The sequence below is a fragment of the Gymnoscopelus braueri genome (assembly GCF_963280865.1).
Source record: "Gymnoscopelus braueri genome assembly, chromosome: 12".
Taxonomy (NCBI): Eukaryota; Metazoa; Chordata; class Actinopteri; order Myctophiformes; family Myctophidae; genus Gymnoscopelus; species Gymnoscopelus braueri.
This window is the reverse complement of record NC_137614.1, coordinates 42,346,937-42,361,936: the sequence shown is the minus strand read 5'-3', so window position 1 is coordinate 42,361,936 and position 15,000 is coordinate 42,346,937. Positions and strand designations below refer to the sequence as shown.

At 43.6% G+C, this 15,000-nt stretch overlaps 1 protein-coding gene across 2 annotated transcripts in view; it reads left to right on the top strand.

Moving 5' to 3' along the window:
- fgd (faciogenital dysplasia) overlaps positions 1-14,045 on the top strand; it is a 100,472-nt gene extending 86,427 nt beyond the window's left edge. Inside the window, exons 11-19 of one of the 2 annotated variants that reach the window (XM_080445626.1) lie at positions 476-568; positions 1,164-1,243; positions 2,697-2,727; positions 3,195-3,299; positions 4,596-4,649; positions 7,332-7,433; positions 7,663-7,740; positions 10,478-10,621; positions 13,420-14,045. In XM_080445626.1, the coding sequence (XP_080301752.1) occupies positions 476-568; positions 1,164-1,243; positions 2,697-2,727; positions 3,195-3,299; positions 4,596-4,649; positions 7,332-7,433; positions 7,663-7,740; positions 10,478-10,621; positions 13,420-13,680 (948 nt within the window). In that variant the 3' untranslated portion in view covers positions 13,681-14,045. Of the gene's footprint in view, positions 1-475; positions 569-1,163; positions 1,244-2,696; positions 2,728-3,194; positions 3,324-4,595; positions 4,650-7,331; positions 7,434-7,662; positions 7,741-10,477; positions 10,622-13,419 lie in introns of both variants that reach the window. The other variant, XM_080445625.1, reaches the window with a different exon arrangement.
- The last annotated feature ends 955 nt before the right edge of the window (positions 14,046-15,000 follow it).

The window sequence follows — 15,000 nt, the reverse complement described above, 5'->3', positions numbered from 1 at the left end:
AGGTGGGGTTGGCGAAAGGGCGTACTCTGTGTGGAGTTTGCATGTTCTCGCCTAGGGGTAGTTAATATACCCTCACAAAAACATGTTGTAATCCCGGTGCCTGGGGCGCCTGATGGAGGGGAAAGGAACTGGTTGGATTAACGTGTTCCTTCCACGCGCTACGTCCTACCGGGGAAACTCCCCCCTGTCAGGTGATAAGAAGGTCAGTTGGCTCTCATGCATTGAAGGAGGCATGAGCTCGGCCCTGGGCTCCCTAGGCTGTTGGGGGGAGTGTAGCGCTCAGGATCACTTAGAAAATTGGCACCGGGTGAAAAAGGGTTACAAAAATTGTGGGATAAAAAAGAAAAAAATACCTCAAAAATTATAGTACTTGAGTAAATGCACTTGGTTACTTTTCACCACTGTAGGAAACTATGAACCTGAGAAGGTTTAAAGTTGTGTAACTGATTGTGTTGTCTTTGTGTCTCTGGTCTAGTTCAACAACATGGTGCTTTACTGCGTTCCTAAACTCAGACTGATCGGACAGAAATTCAGTGTCAGGGAGAGGATCGACATCGCTGGCATGGAGGTACGGACGGATGCACTGCCGTACATTAGACCTTTACGGGTCAATTTTTACATTTATGTTAAATTAACCCATTCAAACCCGGGAACGCATCTGTGTAACCACTTTATCCATATTTTATACTTTGGCTATTCAAAAACAGCAGATATACAAGCTCATAGCGCGGCACCGAGTGCCGCGCTATGAGCTTGTAGATCTGCTATTTTTTGTCTTCTAAATCAAAACAGTTTTTAAAAAAAACTTATGTTGCTTAATATCAGTGGTTCTCAAACTTTTTTCATGTCAAGGACCCCCCAAAATTATATGTATTTGTCCGCGGACGCCCCCCCATCTCAAAATATTTTGTTCCAGGGACCCCCAGAAGCAAAGATTTGAGTTAAAAATCTCTCTATATATATATTCAAAGATTTGCACAAATTTTCACGATTTTACCCCCTGAAAAATAGCAGATCTACAAGCTGAAAACAACCGATCTACATTTGTTGCAAACGTGACAAGTTGTGAGCTTGTAGATCTGGCATTTTTCGGTGGCCGACACCCGACACCCGCATGCATGGACACGTCATTGAAGGTGTTTTTGGGTTCTCGTCTCTTGCAGGTGCAGGAGAACGTCAAGCAGAACCTCGCTCACACGTTCACCATCATCGGCAAGCGGCGTTCCCTGGAGCTACAGGCCAGGTAGGACCACCGCTGTCTGCATACCAGTGTTGATTTTGACAGCAAATTTTGATTTAGTTTTAGTCATAGTCTTTTGAATAAAATTCCATTTAGTTTTAGTCATATTTTAGTCATCTGGAATGTTTTACTGTTAGTCTAGTTTTAGTATGACTAAATATCATAACATTTTTAGTCGACTAAATCTACAGTTGATTTAGTCGACTAAAATGTATTCTGGCGGTGCCTTGATGGTGTTGTAATGGCTGATTTTACACTTGTTTGCATGCTGAAAATAGCCGATTTATAGATCTGCTATTTTCAGAGCGCAACACCTGACACCAAACATAAAATGACTTGTCTTAGTACTACTGGATCTCATTTTAGTCTAGTTTTTATTTGTTGACGAAATTGTCAGTATATTTAGTCTTAGTTGTAGTCATCATAGCTTAGTTTTTATTTAGTTTTTATCTAGTTTTCGTCAGTGAAAAAACGTAATTTTTCGTCATAGTTTTAGTCGACGAAATCAACACTGTCTGCATACCACATAAACATGCACATTTATATTGTTACTGTCGGGCAGAAACCTCTTATGTCCATATTTGAACTCTTTGTGTTTTTTCTTAAATTAATGCCCTACTTGATCATGATACTGCAGCGTCACACAAAAGCATCAAAAGTAGCAGATCTACAAGCTCGAAAGCGTTTCGAGCTTGTAGATCTGCTACTTTTGCATCCTGAAAAGTAACAGTTCTGGACATAATGAGGTTTCCACCCGACAGCGACGATGTATTACTTCGTTTGAATTCAATTACGTTGCCGTAGATGTAAGATGTTTTTTTGTATCACCATTGTTGGTTAAAGGTATCATGACATTCATGTTTACACCACATTCAGAGTCTTTGTCCTGGTCCTTCAAACGTGTACAAAAAGTTTTAACTGAAAATTCCACTCCAGTGATTCACTGTAGGTGTTTTTGTCTCACATTTCTAAAGCCTTTTCAACTACAATGAAAAAAGAAATCTTTGCCTGCGGGTGTCGCTGGTGAGGGATTTTGCCTGTCAATCATCGCCTCTGCTCTGCCCCCCCAAAGGAAAGGATAGGGGAGGGGAGGGGCGAGGAGGAGAGTGGGCGGGATTAATCGACTGTGACCTCACTGTCGAAGGGCCAAGCTCAGATTACTTTTCAGCCTAATTATTCAGAAAACCCCAGACCACAGAAAATCCACTGAATGTTCAAAGTTCAGATTTTTTGGGTGTAATTGAGGTCATAAAACCCCCAAAAAAACATAAAAAATTAAAAAAGTTAAAATGAATGTCATCGAACCTTTAAGGAATGTACAACGCGTTCATTTAATTCTGACAATACTGACCCTGCAAGTGTCCATTTATTTTGTACACTTTCAGAGTCAAATTATCACTCTGGATTTTGTTGTGAAATGAATTCTGAATTGTTTTTCCTCTTACTTGCTTTATAGGACAGCGCAGGAAATGGAAGATTGGATACAGGTACGCATGCAGCCATGCACACGCACACACACACGCACACACACACACACACACACACACACACACACACACACACACACACACACACGCACACACACACACACACACACACACACACACACACACACACACACACACACACAGACACAGACACAGACACGCATAGCTCTTTTAGAGACTGGTATTAGAGAGGCTCTCTCACTGTGTGTGTGTTTGTGAATTGTGTTCTCTCATAAAGCCTCTCATTATTGTGTCGTTTAGCTCATAACAGCTGAATAAAGCTGATTAAAAGCCTCCATGGGCCGTACATGCTGCACCGCGGGCTTTCAGAGTGTATTTTGTGTTTTCGGATGATTGGAGATTAAAGACTCCCCCCCCGCCCCCTCCTCTCTCCTCCCTCTCCTCCTCTCTCTTTCATCCTCTCCTCTCTCCTCCTCTCTCCTACATCTCTCTCCTCCCTCCTGTAGGAGATCTCGGCAACGATCGAGCGTCACAAGCAGAACAGTGAAACCTTCAACAAAGCTTTCAACAGCTCCTTCTCCCGTGAGGATGACCACCAGCCTGAGTCACCGGTCAGTCCCTTAATCAGTCTGTCGGTCAGTCACTCACTCATTCACTCACTCATTAACTCACTCACTCATTCACTCACTCACTCACTCACTCACTCACTCACCCACCCACTCACTCACTCACTCACTCACTCACTCACTCACTCACTCATTCACTCAATCACTCACTCACTCACTCACTCACTCACTCACTCACTCATTCACTCACTCACTCACTCACTCACTCATTCACTCACTCACTCACTCACTCACTCACTCACTCACTCACTCACTCACTCACTCACTCACTCACTCACTCACTCGGTCACTCACTCGGTCACTCACTCACCCACTCACTCACTCACTCACTCACTCACTCACTCACTCACTCACTCACTCACTCACTCACTCACTCGGTCACTCACTCGGTCACTCACTCACCCACTCACTCACTCACTCACTCATTCACTCACTCACTCACTCACTCACTCACTCACTCACTCACTCACTCACTCACTCACTCACTCACTCACTCACTCACCCACTCACTCACTCACTCACTCACTCACTCACTCACTCACTCACTCACTCACTCATCATTCATTCATTCATTCATTCATGGATCATCCTGGAACGACATTAGTCAGTCATACAACAACTCACCATCAATGGACGTCTTGCTATAGTACTCACACAAATGTAGTGAGTACTATTATAGCGAGACATGACTAAACCTACATATAGAAGCTGCGACATTCACACATGTAAGCTTGAGCTTCCCAGAACTCTGTCATGACCTAATAGGGTTCTAACCCTGACACACAGTTGTATACAGAACAACTCTATGGATGTGTTCTGACCCACTTTGGGCTTAGCGTGATGCTGGACGCCCGCCAGCCGTGTTGATACAAGCCAGAGGAGCAGCCTCGCTGGAGGCCCACTGACACCTTGTGGTAGAGATGTGAAAGTGCAGTGCAGGGGTGCCGATGGCCTAGTGGTTGAGGCGCATACCACACATAGGGCCCTACCTTTTAGGCATGTTTTACTATTTTGAAAAATATTAAAAAATAGTTCAAATATCGTAAAATATGCCTAAAAAGTTTAGGCATAAGGGGTAAGGTGGCGCGCAAGATAGGGCCCATAATAGGCTTTAATGACAGCGAGTTGCAGGTTTCGATTCCCGAGCCGACGACCTTTGCTTCGTGTCACTCCCTGTCTCTCTCTCCCTGTTTCCTGTCTATCTCAACTGTACAATCCAAATAAAGGCAGAAAAGCCCCAATAATATATATATATAATATAGTTTTTTTGGTCTCCTGCAGGGTCCCTGGAGCAACACGTCCATTGACTCAGATGGTGAACGGCTGCATGAACGGGTAAGTTGCCGTGTAGAAAGTATCAATCGATATATTTATGCAGCATTGACTCTGCGGTGGCGCAGGGGTAAAATACCTAGTATAGTAGAGGTGTGCATCTTCAATGGCCTGACGATTCCATTACGATTCACCTGCTAACGAATGAACTCTCGATTCTACAATATTTTACTACATTTATATTTAATATGACTATATTTTCTGCTGGCCTATTACTGCTTGTCATCAGTTAATACAAGGAGTCTAATACATCATTATGAACTCCTTTGTTTATAAAGTGCTGTAATTTGTAAACCAAATGAAATAAATGGCCTAGCCTACCTATTGTGAGAATATTCAGTCAAAACATAAATTCTTCAGCGGTGTATTACAACCTTACAACGGTGCTGCCTGTAAAATATAAGATAGGGTTTTCACAGCTGTAGTAAGACAGTAAAAACCTCACAGTGCACAGTGTTCACCAAACATACCTGCTGCCTTTGCCGGCCAGGAGATGAAGTGAAGTGATATACGACCCTTTGGCCTCTCCATAGCCGACCTTCTCATAAGTGTATTGTGAGCGTTCAGAACGGCGTTGTAAATCACAGGTGATTAGATTGTCCGCTTTGAAAACACTGGCCGACGTTTTATGACTTAAAGGTATCATGACATTCATTTTCACTTTTTTTATTTTCAATGTTTTATTTGGGGTTTTATGACCTCAATTACACCCAAAAAAACTGAATTTAGAACATTCAGTGGATTTTCTGTGGTCTGGGGTTTTCTGAATAACTAGGCTGAAAAGTAATCTGAGCTTGGCCCTTCGACAGTGAGGTCACAGTCGATTAATCCCGCCCACTCTCCTCCTCGCCCCTCCCCTCCCCTATTCTTTCCTTTGGGGGGGGCGGAGCAGAGGCGATGATTGACAGGCAAAATCCCTCACCAGCGACACCCGCAGGCAAAGATTTATTTTTTCATTGCAGTTGAAAAGGCTTTAGAAATGTGAGAGAAAAACACCTGCCATGGATCACTGGAATGGAATTTTCACTTAAAACTTTTTGTACACTTTTGAAGGACCAGGACAAAGACTTTGAATGTGGTGTAAAAGTGAATGTCATTAAACCTTTAATGGCTTTATGACTTTCAAGCCTCCCTCAGTCTCCCTCTCGCTAACATGGCATCGCAGACAGTTGCCTTCCGAAAGTACTCGGAAAATCAACAGTGAACGTTTACAGGCTATAATCTATGATGTCACGTCACTGCTACCTCCCAGTGGGGGGCTCCTCACTGGCAGGTGAGCCAGCAGGGTACAACAGCAGTGGCATTATTATATATACATTTAAAGCCTTAAGTTCATGCCTACGTTACATCTACTGTAGGTCAAAGTCTGAATATACTAATCCATTCTGATCACTTCCAGTGTGTCCAGTGTGGACGGTCAGTCCTAAAGATCACATTTGAGAAACAAAACACCCCTCTGACCGGCCAGGTGGGTGGTGGGCCGCGTGCATTTTCAGAGCACGTTCATTTCAATGATCAATCAATCGATTGTGTTCTGACTTGGATCAATGGCACTAACTAGGGGTGTGCCGATATATCGTCCCGCGATATATCGCGATACGTTTTCGTGACGATATGTATCGTTTTGGGGGGAAAAAAATATCGTTTAGATTTTTTTTTTTTTTTTTTACAATAATAATAATCAGGCATGCAAACAGCCCCGAGGTGAAAAGGGTGACAACATGTTGTTTTTTTTCCGGGTCAGGTGTCACACTATTGCCCTATTTGGATTCAAAACCGCTATTGTAGCTGAAAAGCTACAAGTTCGCATGTCTGAATAATGCAAAAACACAATTATTTGTTTGCATTTGCTTTTTTTTCTCCCCCATATATTTCTCATAATAAAAAAGTGCGTATCGTATCGAAATCGTATCAAAGTTGTGAGCCAAATATCGTATCGTATCGTTTGGTGAAATTAGTGTATCGGCACACCCCTAGCACTAACGCAGTATACTTACTGTAGAGTAACTATTTATCGGTATCACTGTTCCAGAGGGAATCGCTGCAATTGACAGAAAGCAAAGCTTGTCGTCTATAAAGACAGACATTCTGTGTCACTGGCACCTCACCTCACGCTCCGTCTGTCTTGCTAGTGGAAATCTAACGCAACGATGGCACGGATTTCACACTTCCTCCCACAATGCATCTGCACTAACCATCTGGTGGCTTGTTCTGCCGTCGTCACCTTGCTATGATTTCACTTTGTGTTTTTCTGTTGTTCTCATTTTTCTTTTTTTGTATAAATCTTTCTATTGGAGAATAAAAATGTAACAATAACAATAAGATTACAGCTCTCCATAGATGTTTTTTTAAAACAAGACATTGACAACACAATAAAACACAATATCACAAGATAAAAATGTAATGGCAGTAAACAATAACAAAGAAAAAACAAAACAAAACAGACAAATAGAAACACTAGCCCTACACTGTATTTGATGTGCAACGGTGTCGCATGAAAACATGCTTAACGTGGTTAAGTGGTTAAGGTTAAGGTCAGGGGGGTCATGGGGGGTCAGGAGTGTTGGGGTGGGGGGATAAGTTAACGGAAAAGGAAGATAGAAAAAGACAGACAGACAAACAAAAGAAGAAGAATCCTTCCTGGCCAGAGTGTGTCATCGCTTCCTGTCTCTCTCCTCTGTGCAGAAGAGCTCCAAGAAGAAGGACAAAGAGAAGCAGACGTGTAAAGGCTGCAACGAGAGCTTCAACTTCACCAAACGCAAACACCACTGCAAGTCCTGTGGAGCGGTGAGTCAAACATCGCCGCAAGTTCAATTCAATTCATTTCAAAGGGGCCTAAATTGTAAACTGTAACTGTAAATTGTAAACTCGTGTTTGTTAATCTGTGGCAAGTCCGGAACGGTGGAGGTCAAGGCACAAGCAGGGAAAAAAGTATTTTTGTCAAACTACAAGCCACCACGAGGTCTTTCAACCCCCCCCCCCCCCCTCTTTGTTTCCCTCTCATCGCCCCCTGCAGGCCATCTGTGCAAAGTGTTCCAAGACTCTGGACAAGACGAGTCGAGTGTGTCCAGAGTGCTTCGAAGCTGCCCCTGAGGTGAGAGATGGGTGCTGTGTGTGTGTGTGTGTGTGTGTGTGTGTGTGTGTGTGTGTGTGTGTGTGTGTGTGTGTGTGTGCGTGTGCGTGTGCGTGTGTGCGTGTGTGTGTAACAGGCAGACATACAACAGACAATTAGAGTGGATGGTAGCAGCTGAAACAGTCCATGGTTACAAGCTCTTGTTATATTATGATATAAATATTATAAATATTTATTAAACCCTCTGACGGACTGAAGCACTTTAAACGTGGCTTCCCTGCCGTGGGCATGTCATTACAGGCAAAACATATCAACATTCTTCAATATCCTATATTAAAACTGGCTAATAGGAGGGCCCGTTAGCCGGGCCAGCGGCCCACGGCCACGTCACTCTGACTCAGACATAACCATAAACAAAGCACATTTTTGGGTAATTTATTCATTGTGAAAGATAGATAACCGCAAGAGATAGATAACCGCAATGTCTCTGGTTCGATTCCGACTTGCGTTGCATGTACCCCACACCCACTAGCCTTCACTTCCTGTCTCTCTACGCTCTCCTACCTTACGTTCAAAACAAAAAAAAGTGGCAATGACTGCCCAAACGCCTATCTGTAGGGATGTTACTCACCACATGGGAGAGCTGTAGACCAGAACCCGAACACCTGGCTGTCTATGTTCAAATCTCTCTGTGTCCTACAGCCTGATTCATTCGTACGTTGCGTCGCGCACCAAAAATAGTGGACCTACAAGCTCATAAGCGCGTTCATTTTTTATTTATTTGTTTGTTTATTTTGACGGAACACCGCATATTAATGAACAATACAATCAATGTAATGTAAATACCCCGGATTTAGCAAAGATGCAAATTTGCATCCGCAGTTCCCACAAAAAACATAAAAACAAGCAGACAATAGAGTACATTACGTTACATTACATTACACAGGGAAAACAAAGCATAAATACAAAAACAGAGGTACAAAACGGGTACAAAATGTGCAAAGTATATCTATTTGAGGATATGAACATTTTGTTTTTACTGTAGATCGGCTATTTTCGGCAAGTGACACTGTCGTACGACAAGGTACAGTATAAGGGTTTTTTGAGGTGCCAATGTCTGTCTGCCATGCATTTCTATGGTAAAGACACGCTGGAGTGCGCCGTGGGCACTTAGTTCAAGGACATAATAGTTCAACTTTTGGAAAGGAGCACTGCTCTTTTGATCCTCCTGGCCGTGTCTGACGAACCGGTTAATTTATGACCCGGCGTTGAATCATTATCACAAGTTCACAACCATGAAGAAGTCCATGTTTACCGTTGTTTCAGCTAAGCTATTTGTAAAACGCAGAAGACGGGGACATTCAAGCGCAGCAACCGTTGATCGGTTCGAACACTGCAGGTGTCACTAAACTAAACGCTGGGTGTGAGTGCTATGGAACGTGATATCCAAAGAACCCCTCCATTCATAAAATGATTTCTGTGGACACGCCCCCTATATCATGATTTCAGTCATTTGGATTCCGTAGAAGCCAGCATGTCTTCTATGGAAGCATGTTGTGCAGCGAAAATAGCCGATCTACAAGCTCTCATCGCGTTGCTTGTAGATTGGCTATTTTCAATGATTATTTTAAGATTAGAGCTTTTGAAGTGCTCAAACTAGCAATATGTCCAGAAGCATTTTAAGCAACTTTGGGTACTAAGAAAAGCGTAATATAAGTCTGATGTATTAAGCATCTTCCATAAAATCATAGCCTCGGATATTTCATATAAAAGCAAAGGTTAAAGCCTCAATCTGTGATCTCTTCACCTGGTTGGCATTATGTAGAACAGCAGGAACAATATTACTATTACTATTTTATTTCACAGATTGTGTTTGTTTAGGAATCAGCGCTAGTGTGGGGAGCTCCTTTTCATACTGTTTCACAAATCGGACATTAGGTCATGCAAACGTTTTCAGTTGTGAGATTTTATTTTGCCTTGATCCATGAAGCTGGCTTTTAGTAAGTAAGTAAGTAAATTTTATTTATAAAGCACCTTTCGAAACAGTGTTACAAAGTGCTGTACAATGGAACATAAAATACATACAATTAACAAGATAACAACAGGGTATTATAGTACAAAAAATAGTGAAAAGTACAAAACAGCAAGGATAAAAACAAAAGCATTGACCTATGTGAGTCAGGTCTTCAAATGACAAAGTGCTTACGAAACAAAAGTGTTTTAAGCATTCTCTTAAAACAATCAACCGACTCAGCATTTTTTAATGCCAGGGGAAGGGCGTTCCACAGTGTGGGAGCAACTACTGCAAAGGCCCTGTCACCCTTTGTTTTTAGATTGGACGCGGGTATCTTCAAAAGGCCTTTGTCAGAGGACCTGAGGGACCTCACCTTGTCCTTAGGGGGCAGTAGGTCAGCAATATAAAGTGGCGCTAGCCCATGTAGAGCTTTATAGGTGGTTAACAAGATTTTAAAATCTATCCTGGACCTAATTGGTAGCCAGTGAAGTGCGGCTAACACTGGTGTTATGTGTGCTCTGCGATTAGTGTTGGTGAGAATTCTGGCCGCCGTGTTCTGTACTAGTTGAAGTCGTGATAGTGACGCACGGCTCAGAGTGGTGTAGAGTTTTAGACTTTGGGCTTTGCCTACCGAGTCAGTATTGGTAAACAATACCAAGCCTTGGATGTCCAACATATTGATGTGTACGTGACTTGTCCACATTGGTTGTAATGTTGTACGGCGGTACTGTTGGCCCTTTTCAGAGACAGACGGCGGTGACGGGGGACAGCTACCTGCTGTGCGGAAACCTCCATCTGCAGGAGAAGAGCAGGAACTCCTGGACCAAAGTGTGGGCGTCGGTGACCAAGACGGAACCTCTGGTGCTCTGTCTGCACGCCGGTGGACAGGTAGGACTGTCACCATCATGACATTTAGTAGGAACGGGAGAGGCTTAAGAAGTAAGTAGAGGGGTCTTCAACAGGGGGTCCGGGACCCCTAGGGGGTCCTCAGAGTTCCTACAGGGGGTCCGCCAAATCTTTGTGTGATATATAATTATTTTCCTTAACCACTTGAACTCTAGCATCCCTTTTCTGAAAAGAACTTTAGCTCACAACGCCTCGCGCTGCGAGGCGTTGTGAGCTTGTAGATCGGCTATTTTTGGCAAAGAGGTAGGCCTATAGGTGTAGAGGGAAAAAAGAGCAGACCAAGTAAAAAACTTTTTTTAAAAGTTTAATCTGAAACAATTTTATACAATATAGAGGGAGTCCCTGCTTCATCTCTCTTGGCTAGGGGGTCCTTGGGGGGTCCTAGGGGGTCTGCTGAAAACGTTGAAGACCCCTGACGTAGAGGCTCATTGTCGGTATCAGCCAAGAACAGTTCCCAGTACTTACCGCACGACTTGCCGCACCCGTGCTACTCATACACTGAGTTGGCGTGAGCCCGGGATCGAACCCATGATCGTCTCAAAGGCAAGAGCTCTACCGACTGAGCTACTCTCGGACATAAAAAAATAGGCCATATTTGATAATGTTACACTCAAAATGTAAACAAGCTCACGATGCAACGCGTTGTGGGCTTGTATATCTGCTATTTCCACTATTTTTGAAAACGTTTGAATGAAAATGTTTCAACATGGAAACAATTATGACGATTATGCAAAAATGATTGCGAGCATCTCAAACAGTTTGCGATCAGGCAATTATGTAATAATTGTGACAGGCCTACACGGACAGTAGAGCTCATTCAAATTTCTCACAAAAAGATTGAAAAAACATTTTATTTATAAAAATGTGCAATATTATTATATTTGATCTTGTTTTTAACTCCCTGCTCAGCAGCACATTAGAAGACAACCATTTCACGAGCGGGGAGATTGCGGACAGCACCATCGCTTAAAAAAAGATTCCCTTAGCAATCAGTGTTTGGAAGAAAGCTTTTCGTTTGGAGAAAGAACGTTAATTGTGCCTGCGTCATTTAGAGCCTCAAGACCAATGTCCCACAGAAAGCTGCTGCTCCAAGGATTACCATTAATGAGGGTTCGATGAACATTTCCTGATTACACAGAGAGAGAGACTGATTGGGAAAGGCTTTATTTATTATCGCCGCTGTCTGGGCTGCAAACCTTGTATGTCTCATAACGTTGTTGTCCGGCAGAAACCTCCTATCTCCATGTTTTAACCTTTTGTGTTTTTTTCGTGAATGAATGCCCTACTTGATCATACTATAGCCTCACACAAAAGTATCAAAAATAGAAAAGCTCGAAACGCGGTGCTAAGCGATGCGTTTTGAGCTTGTAGATCTGCCTTTTTTTTTTATTAGAGTCTGAAAAGTAACAGTTTTGGACGATAATGTTTGATGCAGTCAGTGAGCTGGGAATGCAAATGGGAAATCTATTGCTTTGTCTATCCTCAGAATGTTGACCCCATGATCTTGTACTGGACCACAAACAAGCCCCTTGTGCTTTTTGAGTTATCCTCTTAGCAAAACCTTTGACTGTACTACCTGTACTGTTAACAGTCTTGTAATGTATTCAATTCATTAATCCTTAATTTTTCAACAAAGCATATCGGCGTTGTCGGGTGAAAAAAAAGAGGTTACTTTTCAGGAAATAGGAAAAAATTAAACCTGTTCCAACACTTAACACATTCCACGCCAGAGTTTAATATCATAATGTACTCACCAGTGCCATCGATTTATTGTTGTTTTTTTAGTTTTTTTTACGTCGCCACAGACCTCGCTAAATACTGTACCTTAAGATCGCGCGTTAAACTGTTTGTAGACACACAGGGTAGCTGTGTGAGTGGCCCAGAGAAGACCGTTTCAATCGGCGACATTCCATTCTGCAGTAGTCGCGGTTTATGTTGAACAGCGTTCAGCGAGGAGAAAAAAAACTCAGAGATAATGGCGGATTAGGGGAAGATTTAGAGCGGCGGCGGGTGGGAACGAAAATCTCCGGATACGGATATTTCCATATCCGGGTGTGCTACAATGAAATGTGTCACTGCGAGGGAGGCCTACAATGAAATGTGAACCTGCGAGAAAAAAAGAAAAAAAATACCACTTCGCGTAGAACTACGCGACTGGCACGCTGCGCAATTATTTAGGTTCGCGTAGAACTACGCGATTGGCACGCAATGTGTTAAAGGAGTAGTTCACCCAAAAATGTACTTATTTTCTATCAATTACACATCCTATGAAGCCTTGAATTCATGGAAATTGTACCAGCTTGCAAAGCACGCTGGTCTAAGAAGAGACTGAGTCAGGTCAACACTTTCTAGACACTTTCTAGACACTTTTTCATCATTGGCTGCCCTTTAAGCCATGGGGATACTTTCCCATACTCTGAACTCCCAAGCTATGGTACTAGACACGCCTCTCGCCTCTATGGCAGTGTTGCCAGATTCTGTGAGAGAAATAAGCAACAGGTCTAAGCCAATGGGGAGCCACTAGCAGTGTTGCCAGATTCTGCGAGACAAATCAGAGAAAACAGATAGCAAGCTGGTATACATGACTGAGTCATGTCTTGTTTAGTTTTTTGTCGCATTCCTAAAAGTCATCAACTTATTGGCATAGGAATGCGACAAAAACGGAAAAATCTCCATGAATTCAGGGTTTCATGGGGTGTGTAATTGATAGAAAATAAAACAACGGCCACTTTATTTGTTTCTTCTTCTTATCTTCTCTGTTCTGTTCTTTGACTCTCCAGGACTCCAAGGGCTCACGGACCGTCCCTCTGTCGGGGGCCGAGGTGGCCGCGGTGCCGCCGTCGCCAAACGACAAGTCAGAGGTCAAACACGCCTTCCGGTTAAGTCCCAGCGGCCAGCAGCAGACGCTGCTCCTGGCCGCGCATGACGCGGAGCAGCAGGCCAAGTGGCTCGACTTTCTCTCCAAAGCCGCCCGCGGAGAAGCCACGGCCACGGACACGTCCTTGTTAGGCGTGAAAGCCGAGCACAGGAAGAGCCAATAGCGTAGCGGCGCGGAAGGCCGCCGGACTCTCTGAACCCCGCCCGCCCATCCACCCTCCCCCCCCCCTCTGCCTGTGTACAGAAGAACACACATTACTTGAATTCGTTTGACCTTCGCACTTTTTTGTTGTTGTTGTTTTGTTTCTTTTGAACGGACCACTTATTACTTCCTGTATGTGCCACTTTATCCCTGTTGTCACGACCACTCACAACTCTTGTTTCTCTCTCTCTCTCTCTCTCTCTCTCTCTCTCTCTCTCTTTCTCTGTATTCCTCAGTCTCTCGCTTGGCCTCTCTGCCTCTCTTCACCACACACACACACACACACACACACACACGCACACACACACACACACACACACACACACACACACACGCACACACACACACACACACACACACACACACACACACACACACACACACACACACACACACACACACACACACACACACACACACACACACACACACACACACAGTGGTTGTGTTTTATGAGTGTTTTATTTCTGGGTGTTGTCGCCGTCGTCCAATAGGAACGGAGATGTGTGATTTGTATTCTATCTAGACCAAGAGGACATTTTTTAAGATGGCTCCCGTCGGGATGTTTTTATTTGTAAGATGAAGTACCTTGTATACATCATGTGACTGTGTTTTCAAGCATTAACCCCACGTGTGTCTGCCTTTCCCCGTTTGGGTGAGTGTGTGTTTGAGCGTCTGTAAGTGTGTGTGTGTGTGTGTGTGTGTGTGGGTGTGTGTGCGTGCATTCGGGTGTGAGTGTGTGTGTGTGTGTGTGTGTGTGTGTGCATGTGATCGTGCATGTTGCTCCTGTGTATAATTCCAGTATTGAATGATAGTGTCCCCTCTCCTCTTTTAAGCCTAATTTATACTTAGTTGCGCGGCGTGTCGCTTGCCGTAAAGAAGCGATGTTCAGTGATAAGGCATAAGTTAGGCTGTCCTCACTCATCCCTGCTCGGGACACAGATTGTACAGTATGTAAACTATATAGTGTGTTGTAAGGAAAACAAAGACAAAAAAAGACATTTTAACTTAAGAAGGTAAAAGAGACGTACGCTTGTGGCTGGCCACCCCATGCTCCACTGTCACTTATATAGTCGTAACCCCTCCCCTTTAATCATATAACCCCCCCCACCCCGATGATATAGTTTTATTGTGAGCCTCACCCTTACTTTAACCCTGCCAGGATGTCAGCTAGAAGTCGACCGTGTTCAGGTTTTAAATGTGAACTGGAGCCCGACCGATGTGATGCCAGATTTCTGGGTCAAATGCCAGTCCCAGATTTGGAGAGACCTCCTAGACCACC